Below are 20,884 nucleotides of genomic sequence, written 5' to 3' on the forward strand. Positions count from 1 at the left end.
CCCCCAACTAAGTAGACCAGAGAGGTGGTGACACCTCATAGATGAGGTAGGGGGTACTGTGCAGAGCTTGATAAATGAGATGGCGACGCCTACGCTTCAAAAAAATAAGTGAAAAATAAAAAAAATATCAAGAGCCGTCAAGTCAGGAAGGGTTACTGGTTTTCTCTGATTTTCCGATTTAGTGATTTTTCGCCACGAGTTTGCTTGCGGCATGCCACAAGCAGTGGCAGTGGCAACGCCGATCAAGCCGCGATAAACGCGCCCCGTCAGTACCGTTTCCGACCCGAAAGAGATAGATAGTGTCGGGCGGCGGTTACGTGGCTGCGGTTGACACTCTGCCACTGCCACTGCCACACGGTTGCAAGTCAAAATTAATTAGAATTTTTCAACGGACTCGGAGTAGCCTTTTCTTTCCTGCTCCTGGATATCCAAGGGGATGGATGCAACGACTCCAAGGCGTATGCGGTAAATTGAAATCAGGACAAAAACACACTGGAACGAAAGCAAAACAAAAAAAATAAATAGAAATAAAAAAAAAAAACTACGATCATTAATCATCAAGCTAAAAAAGGGTTGACAAGTTTGTGCTACAGGGTTGCAGCTCTTGTTTCTGTTACTGTTTCCGCTTCTTGACCGGCGGAGAGTCAGTCTCACATCCGCCCGTAAAAATTAATTTCATTTAGGAAGAAAGGGGGGTAATGGGTAATGCATTTAATGTCCCTTGATGGGTTCTCCGGATAAATAAATGGAGGAATATCATCGAGCGATGATGAGTATTTTTGAAATGATTGAATTTAATATGTAAATAATTGAAAGAGTGAAGGTAGAAAGTCCTTCCTAAGAAATAAAAATAACTAAAAAATAAATAAATAAAATAGATTATGTTTTGACAAAAAAAAATTGTAGTTTAAAGATTAATTCTAAAAATACTTTCCTAATAAGCAAAATAATTTGTAACCATATCCTGTTACATCTATTTTTAAAAAATAGTTCTTTAAATCCATATATTAAGCTTTTATTAAAACAGGGCAACTTTTCAAAGAAACGGTTAAATTATAATTTAAGATTTAAGGCTTATTTAATTTATATATATTTATTAATATTTAAGGCTTTAAATTAGTGTACATTCCTGAGAGTTATGAGACTTTAATAGAGTATTTAGGGGAATTTTAGAGTTTCTGAGCTTCTTGCGAGAAACACAAACATTTTTAAGATATTTCTTGAATATTTTGTAACAACTTTTAGTTTGTTTTTTAAGCTTAAAAATTCTACATTTCAAATAAAAAAATTATATACTTAAAATATACCTCTTTTGTGGCTTAAAATAATAATACAAATATTCAAAATATATCAAAATTAAAAATCAGAAAAAAACGATCCTCGAGCTTCAAATACCGGAAGTACCGGAGTAATACGATAGAGTATCTCTTAGACTAACCTACCCCTACTCTTCCACTTCCTCTTCCTCTTCCCCATCCTCTTCCTCCTCTCCATTAGAGTCCTCTTGAGATTCCGTCTCCAAAGCTCTACCCAGCTGCTCTTCCTCCTTCCCCTCATCCTCCTCGGCCAGCAGCAGCTTCATGGCCTCCACACTGCCGCCGTTTAGCATTTCCGTCAAAGCTCTCACGTTACTTTGCTGCGTCATCAGCTGATTGATGACGTAATCGGTGGTGGCAGGATTGCCGAGAAGGCTGCTGCGCAATTCTCGAATGCGCCGTCGACTGCGACGGTGAGACCGCGTGGCGGCATCCTCCTCGTCCCCGTGTCCTTCCACCAGGATCTGAATGGCGCGCTGCACGTTGTTGTTGCTGTGGGCGAGAGCGAGACGGGCTTCGCCTTCCGGATAACCCATTCCGGTGATCAGTTTCACAAGACGTTCCGTTTCGTTGGCATCCTCCTTGATGGCCACGGCTGCGGCCCCACCAGGAGATCCGGCTCCTTCTTGGGGCGATTTTAGGTGTTTTTCCACTTCAACAGAAGACATATTTTACGCGGTACTTTCAAGCGGCCACTTTGGTTCTTCTTCTCTGTGTTTATGTTTTGGTGATATCGATTAATATATCGGAAATGGGGAGAGAGAGCGCAACGCAAGAGAGAGAGGAAGATCAGCTAGGAGGAGAGCAGGGTCAGCTGTTCTAACTGTTCTCAGCTTATCTCGGAGATCACAGTTATCGGTGGGAACAGTTTCAATTTCTAATTGGTTTTCAATGGGAAGGTTATATTTAATTTATTTTGTTAATACTTAAGAATCTGATGAGAATGCGCAGAGATATAGCCTTCGCCAGGGGTCCTATGGGCATTCCCCGTGTTTTTGAAGGGGACCCCCTGGAAAATTTGACAAAAAATCTAAAAAATATTTTCTATCCAGATTTTGATGCAGATCGATGGAGAATCGATCTACAAATCATTTTAGGTACTCCGATTGAGAATCGGATGAGAATTGGCAGAGATATATCCTTCGCCAGGGGTCCTATGGGCATTCCCCGTGTTTTTGAAGGGGACCCCCTGGAAAATTTGACAAAAAATCAAAAAAATATTTTCTGTCCAGATTTTGATGCAGATCGGTGGAGAATCGATATACAAATCATTTAAGGTACTCCGATTGAGAATCGCATGAGAATTGGCAAAGATATAGCTTTAGCCAGGGGTCCTATGGGCATTCCCCGTGTTTTTGAAGGGGACCCCCTGGAAAATTTGACAAAAAATCAAAAAAATATTTTCTGTCCAGATTTTGATGCAGATCGGTGGAGAATCGATATACAAATCATTTAAGGTACTCCGATTGAGAATCGGATGAGAATTGGCAATGATATAGCTTTAGCCAGGGGTCCTATGGGCATTTCTCGTGTTTTTGAAGGGGACCCCCTGGAAAATTTGACAAAAAATTTAAAAAATATGTTCTATCCAGATTGTGATGCAGATCGATGGAGAATCGATCTCCACATCTTTTAAACTATTCCATTTAAGAATTGGATGAAAATTACCAAAAATATATCTATCGCCGTGGCTGGTATTCCCATTTCCCAAATAATAGTCCATTTATATTACAAGTTAGTTACAAAATATAATCGCACTGTTGGAAAATTTCGAGCAACAGCTTGAGGAAGATATGGGCCTGGATGGGAAACAAGTCCCACAGCTGCTGCTAACTTTGACTTCTATTTATGCGTTGGACAATTTTAAATAATCACCCCTTTGGGAAATTTCAAACAGGATACCCTTTCGCAGCGTGCCACCCCGACCATCAGTAGCGACTTCTGTGTGTGTTTGTGTTATTTACACTGATTTATTGCCATTTTCTTTGGTCACTCTTTGTTCGGATTTGTTCCTCTGGATGGCTGGCGAGGGGGTGGGTGAAAGTAAAGAAAGCCGGGCGGACAGGACACACAACAAACAACAAACAAGTGGCCCGTAAAAAACACATAGCCGGCAGAAAACCCTCATCTATCACAATTTCTTGGCCCGGTTCGGTTCGGCTCTCGGTTCGGTTACATTTTTGGGTTTAAAAACGCATTATTTGGCTCTTTTGGTAATTGAAGTTTTTAGTTTTCATTAGCCTGTCGAGAAAAATAATAAGGGGAGTTTGGGTTGGGTTGGGGTTGACACCGTTCCCGAAGATAAATTGCACATTTAAATTAACCCATTAACGGTCACGAGGACCAGCTTTCGAAGGACACTCGACCTGGGACGTTGGCTAATATGGGATACAAAATCCATATTTATGGCTTGATAAAAACTGGGGATTTCGGTTCTTGGGATGATAATGAATTTTGTTTTTTTGTTGGGAATATATTAAATGATAAAATCATTTAGGAAATAAAACATTTTTGGGTTTATTTGGTTAGTTTTTATGAGGGTTTTCATCAAAAACTATAGGAATTAAGATAATAAACTAAAATAATCATAGTTTATGCATTGGGTTTCATATTTTGAAGAAAATGTTATGATTCCCAACTAGTTATGGCAGAAAATAACAACAAGTTTAGACACGTTCTTCAACAAAGCATGGTTATAATTCCTAACTAGTTTAAGAAGTCGAGAAAAACTTTCGGAAAAATACAATCTAAAATAATTAGATTTATATTTAACAATCTTAAACAAGATTTTATAAAAAAGATTAAATAAGTAGAAAATGTTCTTTTAAATTTTTCAAAAATCCATTTCTAGACTCTTATCTATATTTCCGGGGTTGACAAAAAAATAAATAGAACCGGGATCATATTTATGAAAGAATTTCGAAAAAACTACCTCTACCTCCGCTTTAATCCCATCATAAAATAGAAATACAATGGAATACACAATAAGGCCAATAATAAAATCAACAGGAGCGGAGTTGTAAGCCGATACATTTGTGTGCAATTGCCAATGTCGATTTTAAAGCGGAAATGGAAAACTTCGTCGTCGTCTCCCTTACAATTTTTCAATTTTCCCAGAAAAGAAAAGCTATGAAGAAAAATAACCGATTGAAATATGTGCGAAACGCGTGTGTGTGTTTGGGTCCAAGATACTTATCCAGGGATAAGTCGAAAGTCAAAAAAAAAAGTGGAAAGAGAGTTCAAACTCGAGTTAGAGTTCGATTCTGGGCGAACAAATGGCAAAATCACTTAACACACCGTTAACACCCACATTAGTTGTACTCCGTCGCACAGAGACAGCCAGAGTTTCAATTACTTTTTCGGCCCAGCAGCCACCACCAAAAATTATTATTATATCATGGAACCACTCCCGGCGTCTCATAATCGAATTAAATGCACTCCATGGCGGGTACTGAGGGGTGGGAGAGGGGTCTGAAGTCTGGGAGTCTGGGGGGAAGTCGAAAAAGTCATTAAAAACGCAGGCAAACGATTGCACGCAAATTTGCTGGTACCGCTCACTGTCTTTGTTATATTTTAACTTACCCAACCCACCACTAGGTTTTGCAATTCGGGATAAAGAAATAGGTATAAAGGGGAACTTTGTATATAAAATAGAAAAATAATCTGATTATTATTTTAAGGCTAGGATTTAAGAAATATAATAGGAAATATAGTAGGAACTCTAATCATTATAAGTTGTATATTAAATATTGTCAAAAAGTTATTATTTTTTAAGTTTTATTTTCACCTAGTCAAATTTTTAAAATTTCAGTTTCATTATCAATAAATAATCATTATTTACACAAACGGTATAATGTTATGGTATTAAAAATGATATAGTTATTGATATATTATGGATATTTCAAAGATTTTTTAATTTAAAACAAAACAAATAATTATTTTTCGCAGTTCCTAAAATTAGGCATTATTCTGAAGTAAAAATATGTAATTCTAAACAAAAGGTCAAGGGTTCGAAACCGATAAACGATTTTTTAAAGATTTAGAAAGGATGGAGAATAAAAATTTAGAAAGGTATTATAAATTCATTTTATTTTATAAAATTGAAATTATTAGCATTTGATACAAATAATATTTAAGTTTAAGTAGTATTACGTCAAAATAAAATTACATCTACAAATATTTTAATGGTTTTTAAAGACCTAATCTTATCTTAAAAGCATATTCAAAGCATATTATTCTATTCAAGAAATAATAAAAAAACACTTTTCATAAAATAGGTTTTCATGATTATTTTTACTAATTAAACAAACATGATTAAAGATATTTATATTTTTCATTAAAGATGTGTATAAAATAAAACCAAAATTAAAAATTCCCCTCATTTCCCTTTTTTGGTGACCCCGATTGTCGGCAAACACATGAGCTGGCCAAACTATGAATGAAATTGGCAACGAAATCGCACGTGGCGGTTCTCTGGTCACCCGCGATAAGCAACTGCCGTCGCGTGTCGCCACCCCACTCTCTCTCTCTCTCTCTCTCTCTTACTGTCCACACTTCCACGGTGGCAGAGATACTATCTACGGACGGACTCATGGACTCACAAACGGATGGATGAACGAGGTGAGCGTATGAAGGGCGCCGTATTTATGACTTTCAATCCGATTTTCTCGGGCTAGAGATCCCAGATCCATTTGCCATCGGGCGATAATCGTTATTAATATTATTAGTGTTTGTTTCTAAAGGAAATATAGAAATATATATAGAAATTTATCTTATGACTTTAGGTGAGCTTTATTTTTTTTTATCCAAGGGATTTCATATTTATTATTGATAAGACTAGATGAAACTAAGCTATATTTATAGGCCTGTGCTTGACCTCAAGCTGACCAGGAGCACTGATTAGACTCCCACGCAGGGCGAATGCAATTACGCAATGCCACCAACCCCTTTTTGGAAATTAACTTCTGTGATCGACTTGCACTGGAAAATGGCAGTCGAAGCTTAACAAATCACAAATTTATGGGCCAATCCATCAATGCCAATGAGTTTGGACCACCAATGTGCTAGAGAGTGAGACTTTTCACCACCAAAAATATATATATAGTAGCACCACTTTCAACTCTAATCGCTTCCCACGATCGCCGGGAGCTACCATTTCCATATGTAAAAATTTGGTGCCTTCATTAATCCGTAAATTAGAAGCATTGAATGATGTCAGAGAGTTCCCCTCCAAAACAGGGGCGATTTGAAGTGCGCCCCTGGAACTGGAAACAAATCACTGCACACACGAAAAGCATACTACTCTGCTCTACTCATAGTGCACACCCTTCCTTAGATTTATGTTTACTACCAAGGGCAATCTCGGAAACCCTAGGTTAACAAAATCCACTGCAATCCCTCCACAACCACCACCACCACCACCTTTATTCACGATTTAGGGAAAAGGGCAGTGGAGGTACAGTGGGGTAAATGACCACAAAAGTGGGTTTATGTTTGGGTTTTGGGAAGTGATTTGTTAAGGCCTTCTTATCGCAAGTAAATAGTTGAGGATTTTTAGAGTTACTTAAGATAAGTATATTATTTAAAAGAATTATGGGTATTAAAGGTTTGGTGTTTGAACAAAACTTTTTTTCAACCTAAGTACCGGGTATTATATTTCTTAGTTTAGGAATCTTATCTTATAAGATGGAGCTTAACATTTGAAAAGAAATCTTTAAGATCTAATAAAAATATTATTTATCATTTTAATATAAAATGGTATTCTGCTCAGGAAAAAGTTAAGCCATGAAGATAAAATCCTGTTAAAATAATCAACCTAAAATGGAATTTTTCATCGAAAAGCAGATTTTTTTAAGGGGTTTCGAACTGAAACTTTAAGAAGGCCTAGGAAAAACTATGTAAAATGGTATTTCGCAAACACACTACTAGTTTTTCAGTAAAATTTAATACAAAATTTAAAATTTTATAGAAAATATAACACTTTTTTATGAAATATTCGATATAGAACCACCTATACTATACTGTATAATACCCAACTAAATAATAACTTTAATATGGAGTCCAATGAAACCAACAAAATTACAAGTATCTAAAGTTAAAATACTCTTCTAACCCTTTTTTACAAACCTCCCTCTGCCTTTTACATTTTTTAATTATTTTAATTACAAAATCCCAGTTGCCATACCACTGTGCGACCCCGTCAACTCACTTCAGTTTCATGACACAGTGGGATGACATGTCAGCAACAGCAGAGACAACAACAAATTGTTGGACAATCGCTGAAACGAAATGAAATTTCATATTAAAACTGTATTAGCCAGTAGTTAGATGGGGAAGTAGAGACCAATGGCATAAACTGCGACGGCGCCCTGTCACAGTCAGGATCTGAAACGGAAATCAGTTGGGTCATTTGAATGAGGAGAGTCCTTCCTCCACTGCCACTCCCTCTGCCAGTTCCTCCCACCTTGCCATTCAATTGTACGCACTGAAGCATGAGAAATGCAAAAGGAACTGGCAGCAGGAGAAAGGACAGCCTCAATCAGGACTCAATTCGAGTGTAAAAACGAGGCGATGAACGACCGCGACCGCGAATCGTTTGACATTTTTGCTGCTCTGCATAATTAAATGAAGAGATGCCAGAATCAGAATCAGGGAACAGTGATGAATTAAGTAACCCAAAAACAAAAAAAAAAATCGAGAAAAAAAAGAAAGGAAAAAAAAAATGGTAAGCGAAGTCGAACCCTAACCTGGGATAACAGTTTCCATTTTTTAAGGTACTTATATTATGAGGAAATAATATATTATAGTATTAGGAACTAGTATTATAACAGCCTTAATACATCCTTTAGTTATTTTTCTTACTAATAGAGAAGTACTTCATAGACATTGACATAGTAACATTTTTTTTTTTTTTTTAGAAATAAGTAGGCCTTATCCCCAAACCGTCAGATTTAAGTCGAATCCCATCTGTATTTCTAGTCATACGTCTTACAATACTACTCAGTAACATACTTAATATTTCTAATTTCTCAGAAAAAAAAAAAAATTAACAAATTCCAACAATAATGGGCATGTATTTTAATGCCCGTATGGTGCATGAGTTGCTGCTTCGGTCACTTATCCATGAGGATGATTCGTTTTATAATTGCACCCGGCGTTTGAGTCCATCCACACGGGTCTTGACCTGCATCTCGATTGATATCAAGAAAAAAATCACTCCCCAGGACTTAAAGTGCATCCTTTCCAATACGTTTCTGGAAATATGCAGACCCAAGACGATTAAGTCGCTGATCAAAGGTAAACGCAAAGTCGAAAATGAAAACCTACGCCTCATGGTGTGGGAGGGAAATGAGCATTCAGAGGATGAATCGCCGGTCCAAACCTGTGACCCCGCCTGTGACCGCGCCTGTGACCCCGCCTGTGACCGCGCCTGTGGCGGTCATTATGTTACACATGAGCCCAAGTTGGATTCAAAAATGAAGACCAAGTTGCCGCTTAAATATTATTCTGAAGATCTTAAACCCGAAATGCCGCTTAAGTATTGTTCTGAAGATCTAAAATCTGAGTTGCCGGCCAAATTTGATTCTGAAGATCTTAAACCTGAGTTGCCGGCCAAATTTTATTCTGAAGATCTTAAACCTGAGTTGCCGGGCAAATTTTATTCTGAAGATCTGAAACCCGAGTTGCCGGCCAAATTTTATTCTGAAGATCTAAAAACTGAGTTGCCACTCACACTTTATTCTAAAGATCTGAAAGTCGAGCTTCCGCCCAAATTTTATTCTGAAGTTCTGGAACCAGAGTTGATACCCCCACTTGATTCTGAAGATCTGAAAGTCGAGTGGCCATTGGATTCTGAATATTTAAAAGTCAAGTTGCCACCTCCACTTGGTTTTGAAGATCCCAAAGTCGAGTCGGAATTGAATCTCAAATGTGGCTCTCAATTCAAACCCCAGTCTGTTCCCAAACTTGATCCGCATCTTGAGGATGAGGATGATCCAATGCAGGTCCTCCACTGGAATCCCAATTTGAAGAATAGTTCAAATTCCAATATGGATACTGCCACGGAACCATGTGCCTCCGCACCAATCAAGATCCAGCGAGGAAGTGATCCTGCTCTGGAGTTGGAACAATCTCAGATGAAGAAAGACATCAAGAGGGATTCCAAGGCCGAACCATCTGGCTCCAAATCATCCAAGAAGACCAAGGAAGTGGGTAAGTAACTTATTCGAGTTCCCTACGTCCTGAATTCCAAACCATCTGGTTTTTAAAGCATTTCAGATCCCAAAAGAGCGGAAGACTGGTCAGAACTCGGAACCAATCAAGACCCACCTAGAACGAAGCAAGAGTAAGACTGCTCTTCCAAATTCCAAACCATCTGGCCTCCGAAGATCCAAGACCAAGATAGACATTAAGACTGAGTCCAGTTCCGAGAAGTTTTCTTCCGGATCATCCGCTACGAAGGTACACCCAAAGACCAATCCTAGTTCCAAGACGTCTTTCTTCGGATTATCCCAAAGCAGTCTATCGACGGAAGTGACAACCTTCAGCAGCCAGGAGGAGCTCATGCAGTACGTTCTTGAGGTGAGTGATATGTATACCCGTTACCAGAGGCAGCAGAATCGGGACTTTTGTCCAGAAAATGACCCAAAGATGGAGTGGTTATTGCTATTGAAGCGTGTTCTATCAAGCGACTATATTATCAACAAGACTTCCGAATCTAAGGAGCAGATCAAGCTGGGCTTTCAACGTTTCTATCAGAGCTTCAAACAGACATTTCTAGGCACCAAAGTGGAAGATAAACCGAATGAACCGACACCAACCACCGTCGATCCAAATTATTTCGGAGCTATGATTTTTGGACCAAGTTGCGATGAAATGGCAATCTATTGCATCGATCGTGTCCTGGTAGCTGTAAACATGCTCCTAAATCGAGACCCCAACACATTCCAGACGATTCTAACATCGGGAATGCAAACTGAACCGTTGATCTCTTCGGAAAGCGATCCGCCATCCATGGAGCATGTGTATGATTTTAAGGTCGAAATGCCATCATCCGATACCTCATCCGAGGAGAAGCGTAGGCCCAGCACCAGTGATCGAAAGAGGAAGGTCACCGTTCAAAAAAATTCGTCAAGTTCTGATTCAAAGACTAAAAAGTGACTCTAGTCACTGATTCTTTTTTCTCTCATGATTCTAAGAAGAGATTTAAAATTGTATTAATGTTTTTTTTTTTTTGGTTTCTCATCAAAATTGTAATACCATCGTTACGACATCCATTAATTCTCAATGAAGTAGGACATTTATATTTTATATAAAGCCACTTCTAAATTTTGTTTGGAAATAAATTATTGTCGAATTGTATAAAGTTTTTATGGGTTTTAGCTAAGGGATGGTTATGGGACTCTTTGTTTTTGAAAGAACTTTTATTTAATTACATAATTATCGATTGTTTCGATAGTTTTTAAATCTTTTTAGAAATTTTTGTCACAGGTTCCTGAAAAGTTACTATATACTCTGTATTAGCCCATTTATCGATTAGGGTTAAACAATTCCGGTAAAACTTGATAGATCAATTCAAATACTTGATAGACATCGATTATTTCGATACTTTTCTATTCTCTTTAGGCATTTATACCAAAAAGTTACTATACTATACCTGTTTTTAATATTGGAACTCGAGATCTTTATTTTATTTATTATTATTATTCTTTATTCTTTTAAACTGATAATTATCCATCGTTCCGATAGTTTCTTAATCATTTTAGACATTTATATCAAAGACTCCCAAAAGTTATAATATAATACACTATATAAGACTATATATAGGCTAGGAATTAACCCAAACCCTGATAATTTTATTGATAATTATCGATTTTTTTCCATGGGTTTTACGAAATTATACCACTCACCTTGAAGCCCGACATGGCGGCGGGATTCAGTTCAATATTTATATTATTGGGCTCCATGATGAGCCCGAGGCTCTGCAGGTTGCACACCTGCGGCAGCTGAAGGGTGGGCGTGGGCACCTTCAGCACCGCCACGGTGCAATCGATGCTCGACGCCGTCACCGTGGCCGTCGCGGGCAGCGTCTCCGGCATCTTGGCCAGCGCTTTAGACGCCTCTCCACCACTACTGGCCGATGTCCAAACCCTGAAAGTTTTTCGAAAAAATCTATTATAAAAATCAATTAAACATTAACCTTAAAAAATAGGTATTAATATAAATAGTTAATAGTAGTAGAACCCATAGAATAAAAGACCATTATGCGCCTTAAATGCGATTCGCTATTGCGTTTATTATTTAAATTGTTTTTAGCGTTCATTTTGGTATAAGTTGTCCGCACTTATTCCTACGGTTACACAGTAGACCTAAGCTTAGTAGCACGAGGCGCCTTTTCGGCCAGGACACCCAAAATACAAAACGTACAAAATAGGATTCTTCAATAATAAAAAAAAAATTATATATATAATAATTTGATAAACTATACACTTCGATGTGGCTTGCGGATTGGATTCTTTAGCTATTTTTTTTGTTTGTTTGTGGATGGTTGTTGTGATAAATTAGTGGAGCGAAGTGGTATCCAAGGATAATATCAGGATAAGTATCAGTTGCCTAGGCGGCGGCCGATTGGAGGCGGCTCCTAATCTCGGCAGCCAGATCCTCGAGCTTTACGTTCGTCTCCTGCCGTGTGGTTACCTCACGCAGCTTGACCAGTCCCTGGGCCAGCTCGGCATCGCCCAGGACCACCACCAAGGGTATCTGATGCTCCTCGCAGTGCTGCAGTTGCACCAACAGCTTGGGGTTCAGCTTGTAAGAGTGCTCCGCCTAAAACATACGAAAATATTCCATGAAACTGACTCTCAAATGAATCCCAATGCCAAGACCCACCTTGATGCCCGCATCCCAGAGCTGGTTCAGCACCTTTAGCCGCTGTTCGTGCAATCCCTTGTGGGCGGATGCCACATAGGCCTCCACGTCGCTGGTGCGCAGCTTTAGGCCACTGGCAGCTGCCCGCGCCTCCAGCACGGAGAAGATCCGCTCCACGCCAATGGAGACGCCCACACAGGGTACTGCCTTGCCCCTGGGATCGAACATACCCACCAGATTATCGTAACGGCCGCCACCAGCCACCGAGCCGACGGTGGCCGGTTCGTTCGCCTGCTCGCCGTTCTGCCGGGATGTCTTCACGGGAGACGAGGCCACCGAGGCGGATTCGCCCTTGAGCACACCCTCGTAGATGACGCCGGTGTAGTAGTCGAGGCCACGGGCCAGACTCAGATCAAAGCTAACCCGCTTGTCCAGACCGAAGATGGAGCAGTACTTGAGTAGGAGTTGCATGCCCTCCAATCCCTTGACGGCATTGGGCACAGCCTTGAGCTTGGGATCGGCCAGGAGCTGTTCCACCAGCTCAGTGCCGCCACTGAGACGCACATACTCGCCGATACGATCCGCCGCCGCCTCGTCCAGACCCTTCTCCTCCACCATCTCCTTGCGCACATCCTCCCAGGGCGACTGTAAGGTAAGGTAAGATTCCAATGAGAACTGGGTTACTGAGATCTATGGGAGGTGGAAACACCCTAAGTACCTTGTCCAGCTTATCCACCGCTGAGCAAATAGCCCGGAAGTTGTCAGCCGGAACACCGCACGCCTCGAACATGCCGTCCAACAGCTGGCGATGATTTAGCTTGATCACATAGTCTCCAATGTCCAGGGTGTCCAGGATCTCAGTCACGATCTTGACGCACTCGGCATCGGCCAGCATGGGATCATAGGTGCCGGCAATATCGAAATCGCACTGATAGAACTCCCGATACCGGCCCTTGGTCATGGCGGGATTGTCGCGTCGATAGACCTTGGCGATGTGATAGCGTTTGATGCTCGAGATCTTGTTCATCGCCAGGTAGCGGGCTAGGGGCACGGTGAGGTCGTATCGCATCGACAGGATCTCGCCGCCCTGATCCTTTAGGTCGTAGATTAGTTTTGAGTCCTCGCCGTACTTGCCAGTTAGTACTTCCTGGAAAATAAGGGGGGTTTTTAGTCAGAACTTGGTTTAGAATTTCAAGGTTATCTTTATCTGATAATATGAGGAACTTTGGTTCTATAAATATATATTTTATGGATTCTATAGCTAAGATTTGTGTCTTGTTTGTATTTGAAGCTTATTTTTGTTTATGATCTTTGAAATATATTAAGATCTTTAGTGTAGAAGCTATAGATTCCTAGTTATTTAAGGTTTCTGATGGGATATAGTCATATTTATAGGAAGAGTTGTCTTTTAAACAAAAAATCAGGCTTATAAGGCTCTGAAGATGATCCTAACCAAGAATATATCTACTTTAGAGTGTTTCAGATGTCTTCCTTACTGTCCTAAACTTTCCGATAGAATATAGTGATATTTAGTATCTTTAATAATAGTTTCCCTATAAGCAGAATACTCATAGATCTACTCTAGACTTAGGTTAAGGTTTCAGATAGGATATCATCATAAATATAAGAAAAGAACCTATAAATATATCTATAACTTTTCCTAGTTTGTTGAGCTTATTCTTAGATCTATACTTTAAATACTATAGATATGATATAGAAACCTTATAGATTATATATTTCTATATACATACTTCTATAAGAATAGTTTCCTTTTGAAAAGTTTAACGAACAAAAAGACATGCTTTAAAGACTATAGAGATGATATCCATAGAATATATATATATAAACTTTATAGATATAGAGTATCAGATATCTTCCTCATTGTCTTCAAAGTTTTAGATAAGATATACTATTATTTATAAGAATAGTTTCCTTATAAACAAGTTATTCATAGATCTATACCATAGAACCCTTCCTTAATGTGACCTTTCTTGATAAATTTCCTTGATTATAATGAGGTATTATCATATTTATAAGAAAACTTTCTTTAAAAACGAAATATTTATGGATGTAACTACAAAACCTATTGATTCTATGGTATTATCTAGTAGGTAAAGCTCTTAACTAGGATATTGTTATATTTATAAGAATTGTTTCTTTATAAAGAGGTAATTTATACATCTATACTATTGAACCCATAAAATCCTTCCTTAAGTTGATCTTCTTTGATAGACCTCCTTGTTGAATTAAGTTACAGATGAGATTTAAACATATTTATAAGAAGAGTATCCTTATAGACATGTTACTCATAATCTACACTATAAGACCCATATAGGATATGATCTCATATATCACCTTCATAAAGTCCATAAAGACCAAAACTCCAAACCCCAATCAACTCACCTTCAGTTCAAAAACAGGTGTATCGATGGCCTCGCCACCATGACGCTTAAACACCTTCACGATCTTGTCCAGAACACCCTGGCGCAGTGTCATCTGCTGGGGACCATAGTCCCGCGTACCCTTGGGCGTCTTCAGGGTGAACTTTTGGTTGGCGGGTGCAGCATCGCCACCCAGCTTGGCCTTCAAGGCCAGCAGGCGGGATACTTCCTCATCGATCTGGAATTAAGAAGGAGAACATAATTAGTTATTGGATGGTGGATGGAGGTGGGGGGAAGGGATTTGCTTAGATGCTAACCTGCTGCAGTTGCTCTTGTTCTTGTTGTTGTTGTTGTTGGTGTTTCTCATGTTGTTGTTGTTGTTGCTGTTGTTGTTGTGGGGCGGGAACTTGGGCTGAGCTTGAGCGCCTGCCGCCAGAGGGCGCCGTCTGGAACGTTGCACACTGAAACGCAGCACTACAGCGCCACTGGCGGCCAATTGAACGCAACATGTGTTTGTTTTTTTTTTTTAATTTTTTCTTTTTTTTTTTTTTTTTAATAATTTGCTCAAAATTAGCAACAACTTTCTTTCTTTTTCTTTTTCAAACCTAATTGAACAACAACAACAATAATGAAACTCATTAAAATCTAATGCTTTTACTATTTCTTTCGTTACATTCAAAAAATCTCTTATTTTACAACTAAATTAGTGTTAGTGACGAAATGCAGTTAATGTACAAAATAACCAAATGCGTGTATGTGTTAGCGTGGCAGCGTTTAAGTGTGCTTGTGTGTGTTTGGGTGTGTGCAGCTGAAGCAATTTAAAAATTAAAAATTAAATATTAAAGACCAAAAACAAAAAAAAAAAATATATCATTCAATATTGCGTTCCATTGACCGTCAGCGCTGATTCAATATTTTTGTCCCGTTTCGAAAACAGGTTTTTTGAAATTTCAACCGAACACTTTTATAACACTTGAATAACAAGAAAGTGACGCGATATGGAAGCTTTTTCTAACGCGATTCCCGCGAGTTCAAGGACATCACACGCACACACTTAAATACATACAAGCACCACCACAAGGTGGCGCCTTCCGGCACCAAATCAGCTGATCTTGGCGGCCATCATAACTGCACACACACACACACACATACTCTTGAAATTTGTCGGTCGGTCGGGTATTCTTATAGGCTAATCATATGTTGCAGAGGCTCAGAGATCTTGTCTAGCAGGTTTCATATAATTGCTATAACCACCATGTGCCTTTTGTGCATGCCTCCTGCTTGACCAGTCTCTCTCGGCCTCTCTCTTGCTGGCCTCCCTCTCTGCCAGTCAGTCAGTCGGTCATAGAACACACACACATACATACACGTGCAATAAAGGTAAGAAGCTGTGAGTAAGGGGAGCCATGCAGTTGGGGTTAGGAGCGTAGGCCAAAGAGGGTTAACTTATCTACGTTTTTTAAAATTAAATAATTTTTTTATCTTTAAAGCTTTTTCTTATCTATTATTGATAAATATTTTAATTTATTTTCTTAAGCTATAATTTCCTGATTTTATTTTCTTGCTAAGTCCTCCCTTTTGTCAGCTACGCCACTGTTTTGGAGTTCCGTAATGCAATGAGAGCAGCATGCATGCTTGTCACAGACCAGAGCGAGACGCAAATAACAACAAGAGAGCGGTGGCACGAATGTAAATGTGAAAGTTTGCAGAGCGCGCGCTCTGTTTTTTGTTGTTTTTTTTTTTTTTTTGTCTTTTACTTCTATTTCTGCTTCTTGGATTTTGCAAGCAGCAGTTGTTGTTTTTGTTGTTGTTGCCGCACTCAATCTAATTACTGCAAAAATTCAATAGATTCCACTGCCAACACAGCATAGATCCATGAATCACAAGTCGCAGGGGGGTAGGGGTAGGGGGGTGGTAGACTTGGACAGTCCAATGATGAATGTCTCAGGTCGTGTCTGACGAAATTCATGCTACAGATTGCGGTGCAACAGGGCATCCATATATATACATATATGTATCTTTTTCGTACGTATCTTTTTTTTTTTTGGGTTTTTGGGGTTAGTGACGAACGAGGCAAGGAGGGTTAGGTGACGGTGGCAACAATTACAGCAACAAAATGCACTTATTCCGTGTACACACACAATGCCCTGGACACTCTGCGCATGGGGTATGAGGGGGGGATAGGGGGATGTTAGCACACACACACACACAAACACACTTTAAGGATGCAAAAGATAATGGATATGACATGGAGGAAGGCAAGCTTACTGACCTTCTCTTTAGACTCCTTGGCAGCTTTCAGTTGTCGGACGAGATCGCCTTGCACTTTGATTTGCTCCAATATCTGATCGCGCGTATCACTCATATTCCACTGTTACACTGTATTATAGAGCACGAGCAGGTGGCAGGGCAGCTGGCTAAGGGGGGCGCGCGTTCTGTTGCACGTTTCACTCGATTTCAGTACAAAATTTTGGTTGGCTTAAGCTCTCACAGTTTTCCTACATGCGATTGCAAGAGCGCGGTGTGACCAGGCCTTGTGACTAACGGAAATGCCATGGCCCATGGCCACCGACGAGTGGTTAGGCCACCCCCCGCCAAAAAGAGTGTCAAGTGTGACCAGTCTGAGAGAGTGGCGCCACCTGTTGTTCTTTTGGTGGGGCTGATTTATGAGCTAAACTTAATATTATATTAAAGATTATTGTTTTTAATCTAAAAAAAATCTTAATTTTCTTTAAAAAAAATTAAGAAAAAGATTTTTTATGTAAGTCTATGCCTACTTGATTTCTATTTTTTTAATATCTGATATATTTTTATATTTGGCGCCAAAAAAGTTATAATTTTCCTTAAATAAACCATAATATAAATAAATAAAATTAAGTTTGCTGGTCAAAAAGGTTAAAAATATCTAAAAACCATTATAAAACCAAAAAATAAAGCAAAATAGTATGTTAGCCAATAAAGAAATGGTCACACATTCTTAGCCAAGTTTCAATTGGTGGCAGAACAAGCTAAAAACAGACCATTTTTTCTTCAAATATTTTTGAGCAAAAATTATAAAATTTGTTTTTTTTATTTCCAAAGTAGGCCTTGAACTGGCATTCGTTTGTAGTCCCAACCGAAGCACTTGGTAGAGCTCAGTTTTACTTTTACACTGCTTCGATTCAAATCAACTCCCCAGAATACAAATAAAACACAAAATGAGCAAATCTCAAAAAGTGCCCGCAAAGTTGAAGCGCGGCAAACGCCACACACGAAACCAAGCCCACAACACCAAATCGGACGCCGCCGTCGAGAAGGAGGTGGAGAACTCTCGCAAGGCGGTGGAACGCCAACTGATCTATCTCTCGGAATCGAATCGCGCCCCGGCACCCACACGTCCAAGTCGACGCAGTGCTGCCGGTAGAATTGGTGGTGGTGGCGGCGGTGGTGGTGCTGGTGCTCCATTGTCCGTTGCCGGCAATGAGCCATCGAATGTCGGGACAGGACATCGTCGCAAGCACAAGAAACAACACCACCAACCAGCGGTGTCCTTGCCCATGAGAGATGAGACCCCATCGCCGAAAGAGAAGCCAAAATCAAAAGCCAGGACGCCATATAATGGTGAGTGATGGGTCTTAGGGTTTTTAAGGTTTATATCTTAGGGAAATTTTTAAGAAAAAAAAAGACAGTTTGTGGTTTATATTTGAATATTTGGGAATATTTTTGGAATATTATATTGGGAATATATTGAAATATTTTGAATATATGTATGGTAATAGCCCTATTCTCAAATAGCTCATGTATTAGAGTGGGGTTTTCTTTATTTTTTTAAATTTTATTTTATAATTTCTATAATGGTCCTTGAATAAAAATTTAAAATTTCTTAGATAATTGCTCAAATTTTTAATTTAAGGGTTTATAATATTTGGATAATATAATATATTTTTCTATAATTATACCAAAAATTAAATCAAACCAACTAATTTCATAAAATTATTAAAAATTTTGACAGGAGACTCAACTCTTACTCATAGACGTCTCAGACATCCATAAAAATACACCATATTTTTAAACAATAACCCCAAAAATCCCTTCCTTTAAAATAAACTCCCCAGTAGGCCTTAAAACTCTTCTAAAAAAAAACCAAATTAAAGTAGCCCTTGAGTTAAATTTTCAATTCAAACCCACACCCATCTATGGAGAAACCTCATTCCAAATTCATACCTTCCCGGAGCTTGTACAATTTTTTTTAGTTAAAATTTTTTTTAAATAATTAATTTTTTTTTTTTATATTTTACACATTATGTTTACGACAGTCTTTATGGAGTCGCCACGCCGGAATGGACTAACGCCACGGGACCCAGTAGCCGAGGCGGAGCTAGCCGCCTATATGGCTGCCCAGCGCACCGGAACCGGATCCTCAAAGGTGCGTCGCCTGCAGGAGCACCTGCTCCAGGAGGATGGTGACGGCGCCGAGGATGAGTTCGGGCGTTTGGACTTGAACGAGAACTTGGGCAACTATCCGCCGGCAGAACCCCAACCGACCTATACGTGCGGAGTGTGTGGCGCCAAGTTCCATATCCGGTCGCTGCTGGGCGCCCACCGGCGCACCCACGACGATGACTTCAAGGTGCGTTTCCGCAGCCGTCGTCGTCCACGGGATAGTAACACCACCTTAACGGCCGGCAGCCAGTGCAAGTTCTGCGATCGGCGCTTCGATCTGGAGCGTACGCTGCACATCCATCAGTTGTGCCACTGCAAGAAGATACCGCCCCAACAGCGCCGCAAGCTGGCCTACACGGAGCTGGCCCACGAGAAGAAGGCACCGCTGCCCAGCTTCCGCCGTCACTCGCATTCCCACACTCGCACCCAAGGGCTGGGTGGTGGACATCACTCGCAACGGAGCGCGGGCGGAGGAGCATCGATGCCCGCCATGCAGCATCCGTTGATGCAACAACACGATCTCGAGAAGACCGTGCTCTCCAATTCGGCGGTGCATGAGCGCTGGCGTTAAAATCCAACATTCGAAAACTAATAATAATAATATAATAATAGTATTATATTATTAAGATGCTTGTACACCCGGTAATATCAACACGAAGACACTACTAGCCACATCAAGCTTGTTTCCCAGGACGCTAGGTGGTAAGCAGGACACCATCAAAAGGACACTTGAAAAAAAAAAATTTGAAGATGAAATGGATGAAAATACACTCAAACAACAAAGAAAGGAAACCAAAGGAGGAGATTATGGTTTCCTACTGACAGGACACGTGTATTTGTTATTAATGAGGATCGCGGCTCAAAGGACACTAACTAAAACTAACAAAAATAGAATCATAGTAACCTTCAACAGTTCAACGGTGAAATAGGCACACTACTACAATTATTAATTAACAAATCAATAAGGAAACAAATACGTGTCCTGTCATCCCGGCGTTGAACAGTCTACTATATACACAATAATATTATAAATCAAATAAAGCTAAATTATAAGTCCCCATAAACTATGGTCTTTTCTTTTTGAATATTTAATCTATTTAGTAACTAGTTATAAAACTCATTATTTGAATGATTACCAAGGTATTATAATCACTTATACGCAGTGTGGGCTTGGATTTTGTTTTAAATTAAAATAAAAATTATTAGTATTAAAATTATTTATGTTAATATTATAAAAAACTATGGTCTTTTTTTTCGTATTTCATCTATTTAGTAATTAGTTTTATAACTCATTACTTGACTAATTACCGAAATATTATAATAACTTCTACGCAGTGTGGGCTTATATTTTGTTTTTAATAAAATTAAAATTATTATTTTTGTTAATATTTTATTAACAATATTTTTATTATTTTAATTATTATTCTGTTTATTATATTATTATTTTTTTAACAACAATTTATAGTTTTCTTTTTATTTCTTATCCAATAAGGTCAGTTAAGGACATATTTCTCATACGCAGTGTTGTCCCAAATCGATTTTAAGATTACAAATCTTAAACAGTAGGCTTTCTTCTATAATATGATTAACTTTTAAAAGATTTCTTTGTTTTCTATGGAAGTTTTTCTATTTTTTCTTAAAATATACGTGTTTTGAATAGAAAAGATTTTAGATTCTTTGGAATACTAGGCGAATGAGTAATATGGCGACCCCTAAAACATAAATGAGAGATTCAAAGCTTAAGGAAACCCTTTTTCCTCTCATTGCTTAACCTTTTAAAGCCAGATTTATAAAACGCGCAATTTTTAAAAAATTTAATAAGCCATTCCTAAGCTTTAATAACAAAAATTACCAAGTTCATCACTCTTTTTGAAAAAAAAACAACATCTGAGAACGAAA

At 39.0% G+C, this 20,884-nt stretch overlaps 5 protein-coding genes across 6 annotated transcripts in view; 2 read left to right on the top strand and 3 right to left on the bottom strand.

Moving 5' to 3' along the window:
- Bx (LIM domain-containing protein Beadex) overlaps positions 1–11,428 on the bottom strand; it is a 55,369-nt gene extending 43,941 nt beyond the window's left edge. The window contains 1 exon segment of the mRNA XM_017243243.3: positions 11,225–11,428. Coding sequence (XP_017098732.2) covers positions 11,225–11,413 — 189 coding nt within the window. The 5' untranslated portion in view covers positions 11,414–11,428.
- Positions 1,075–2,042, bottom strand: LOC108126592 (uncharacterized). The gene has a single exon (XM_017243244.3). It carries the CDS (start codon positions 1,982–1,984, stop codon positions 1,445–1,447), a length of 540 nt encoding a protein of 179 aa, XP_017098733.2. The 5' UTR covers positions 1,985–2,042; the 3' UTR covers positions 1,075–1,444.
- On the top strand, positions 8,275–10,613 carry LOC138925551 (protein IWS1 homolog). The gene is made up of 2 exons (XM_070276315.1): positions 8,275–9,527; positions 9,586–10,613. Exons 1-2 carry the CDS (start codon positions 8,381–8,383, stop codon positions 10,473–10,475), a joined length of 2,037 nt encoding a protein of 678 aa, XP_070132416.1. The 5' UTR covers positions 8,275–8,380; the 3' UTR covers positions 10,476–10,613.
- Positions 11,429–11,585: 157 nt separating the features above from the next.
- On the bottom strand, positions 11,586–17,137 carry HisRS (histidine--tRNA ligase). 2 transcript variants are annotated; one of them, XM_070283078.1, is made up of 6 exons: positions 16,836–17,137; positions 14,881–15,168; positions 14,586–14,801; positions 12,901–13,329; positions 12,204–12,827; positions 11,586–12,140 (listed from the first exon to the last, which is right to left on the bottom strand). In XM_070283078.1, the coding sequence occupies exons 2-6, from the start codon at positions 15,070–15,072 to the stop codon at positions 11,928–11,930; spliced, it is 1,674 nt and encodes a 557-aa protein (XP_070139179.1). In that variant the 5' UTR covers positions 15,073–15,168; positions 16,836–17,137; the 3' UTR covers positions 11,586–11,927. The 2 variants fall into 2 exon arrangements, with proteins under 2 accessions (XP_070139179.1, XP_017098730.1); XM_017243241.3 differs by lacking the exon at positions 14,881–15,168 and having other exon boundaries at positions 16,836–17,131.
- Positions 17,138–17,661: 524 nt separating this feature from the next.
- On the top strand, positions 17,662–20,049 carry LOC108126567 (uncharacterized). Its single transcript, XM_017243207.3, has 2 exons — positions 17,662–18,163; positions 18,859–20,049. The coding sequence occupies exons 1-2, from the start codon at positions 17,761–17,763 to the stop codon at positions 19,554–19,556; spliced, it is 1,101 nt and encodes a 366-aa protein (XP_017098696.2). The 5' UTR covers positions 17,662–17,760; the 3' UTR covers positions 19,557–20,049.
- Positions 20,050–20,884: the final 835 nt, after the last annotated feature.

This window comes from Drosophila bipectinata, chromosome XR (genome assembly GCF_030179905.1).
Source record: "Drosophila bipectinata strain 14024-0381.07 chromosome XR, DbipHiC1v2, whole genome shotgun sequence".
Classification (NCBI taxonomy): Eukaryota; Metazoa; Arthropoda; class Insecta; order Diptera; family Drosophilidae; genus Drosophila; species Drosophila bipectinata.

Coding starts and splice junctions, on each gene's coding strand:
- LOC108126592 (XM_017243244.3), bottom strand. CDS start 1,984: ATGTCTTCTGTTGAAGTGGAAAAACACCTAAAATCGCCCCAAGAAGGA.
- LOC138925551 (XM_070276315.1), top strand. CDS start 8,381: ATGGGCATGTATTTTAATGCCCGTATGGTGCATGAGTTGCTGCTTCGG. Junction 9,528..9,585: donor CAAGAAGACCAAGGAAGTGG/GTAAGTAACTTA, acceptor TGGTTTTTAAAG/CATTTCAGATCCCAAAAGAG.
- HisRS (XM_070283078.1), bottom strand. CDS start 15,072: ATGTTGCGTTCAATTGGCCGCCAGTGGCGCTGTAGTGCTGCGTTTCAG. Junction 14,802..14,880: donor AACAAGAGCAACTGCAGCAG/GTTAGCATCTAA, acceptor TCTTAATTCCAG/ATCGATGAGGAAGTATCCCG. Junction 12,828..12,900: donor CGGTGGATAAGCTGGACAAG/GTACTTAGGGTG, acceptor CTTACCTTACAG/TCGCCCTGGGAGGATGTGCG.
- LOC108126567 (XM_017243207.3), top strand. CDS start 17,761: ATGAGCAAATCTCAAAAAGTGCCCGCAAAGTTGAAGCGCGGCAAACGC. Junction 18,164..18,858: donor AGCCAGGACGCCATATAATG/GTGAGTGATGGG, acceptor TGTTTACGACAG/TCTTTATGGAGTCGCCACGC.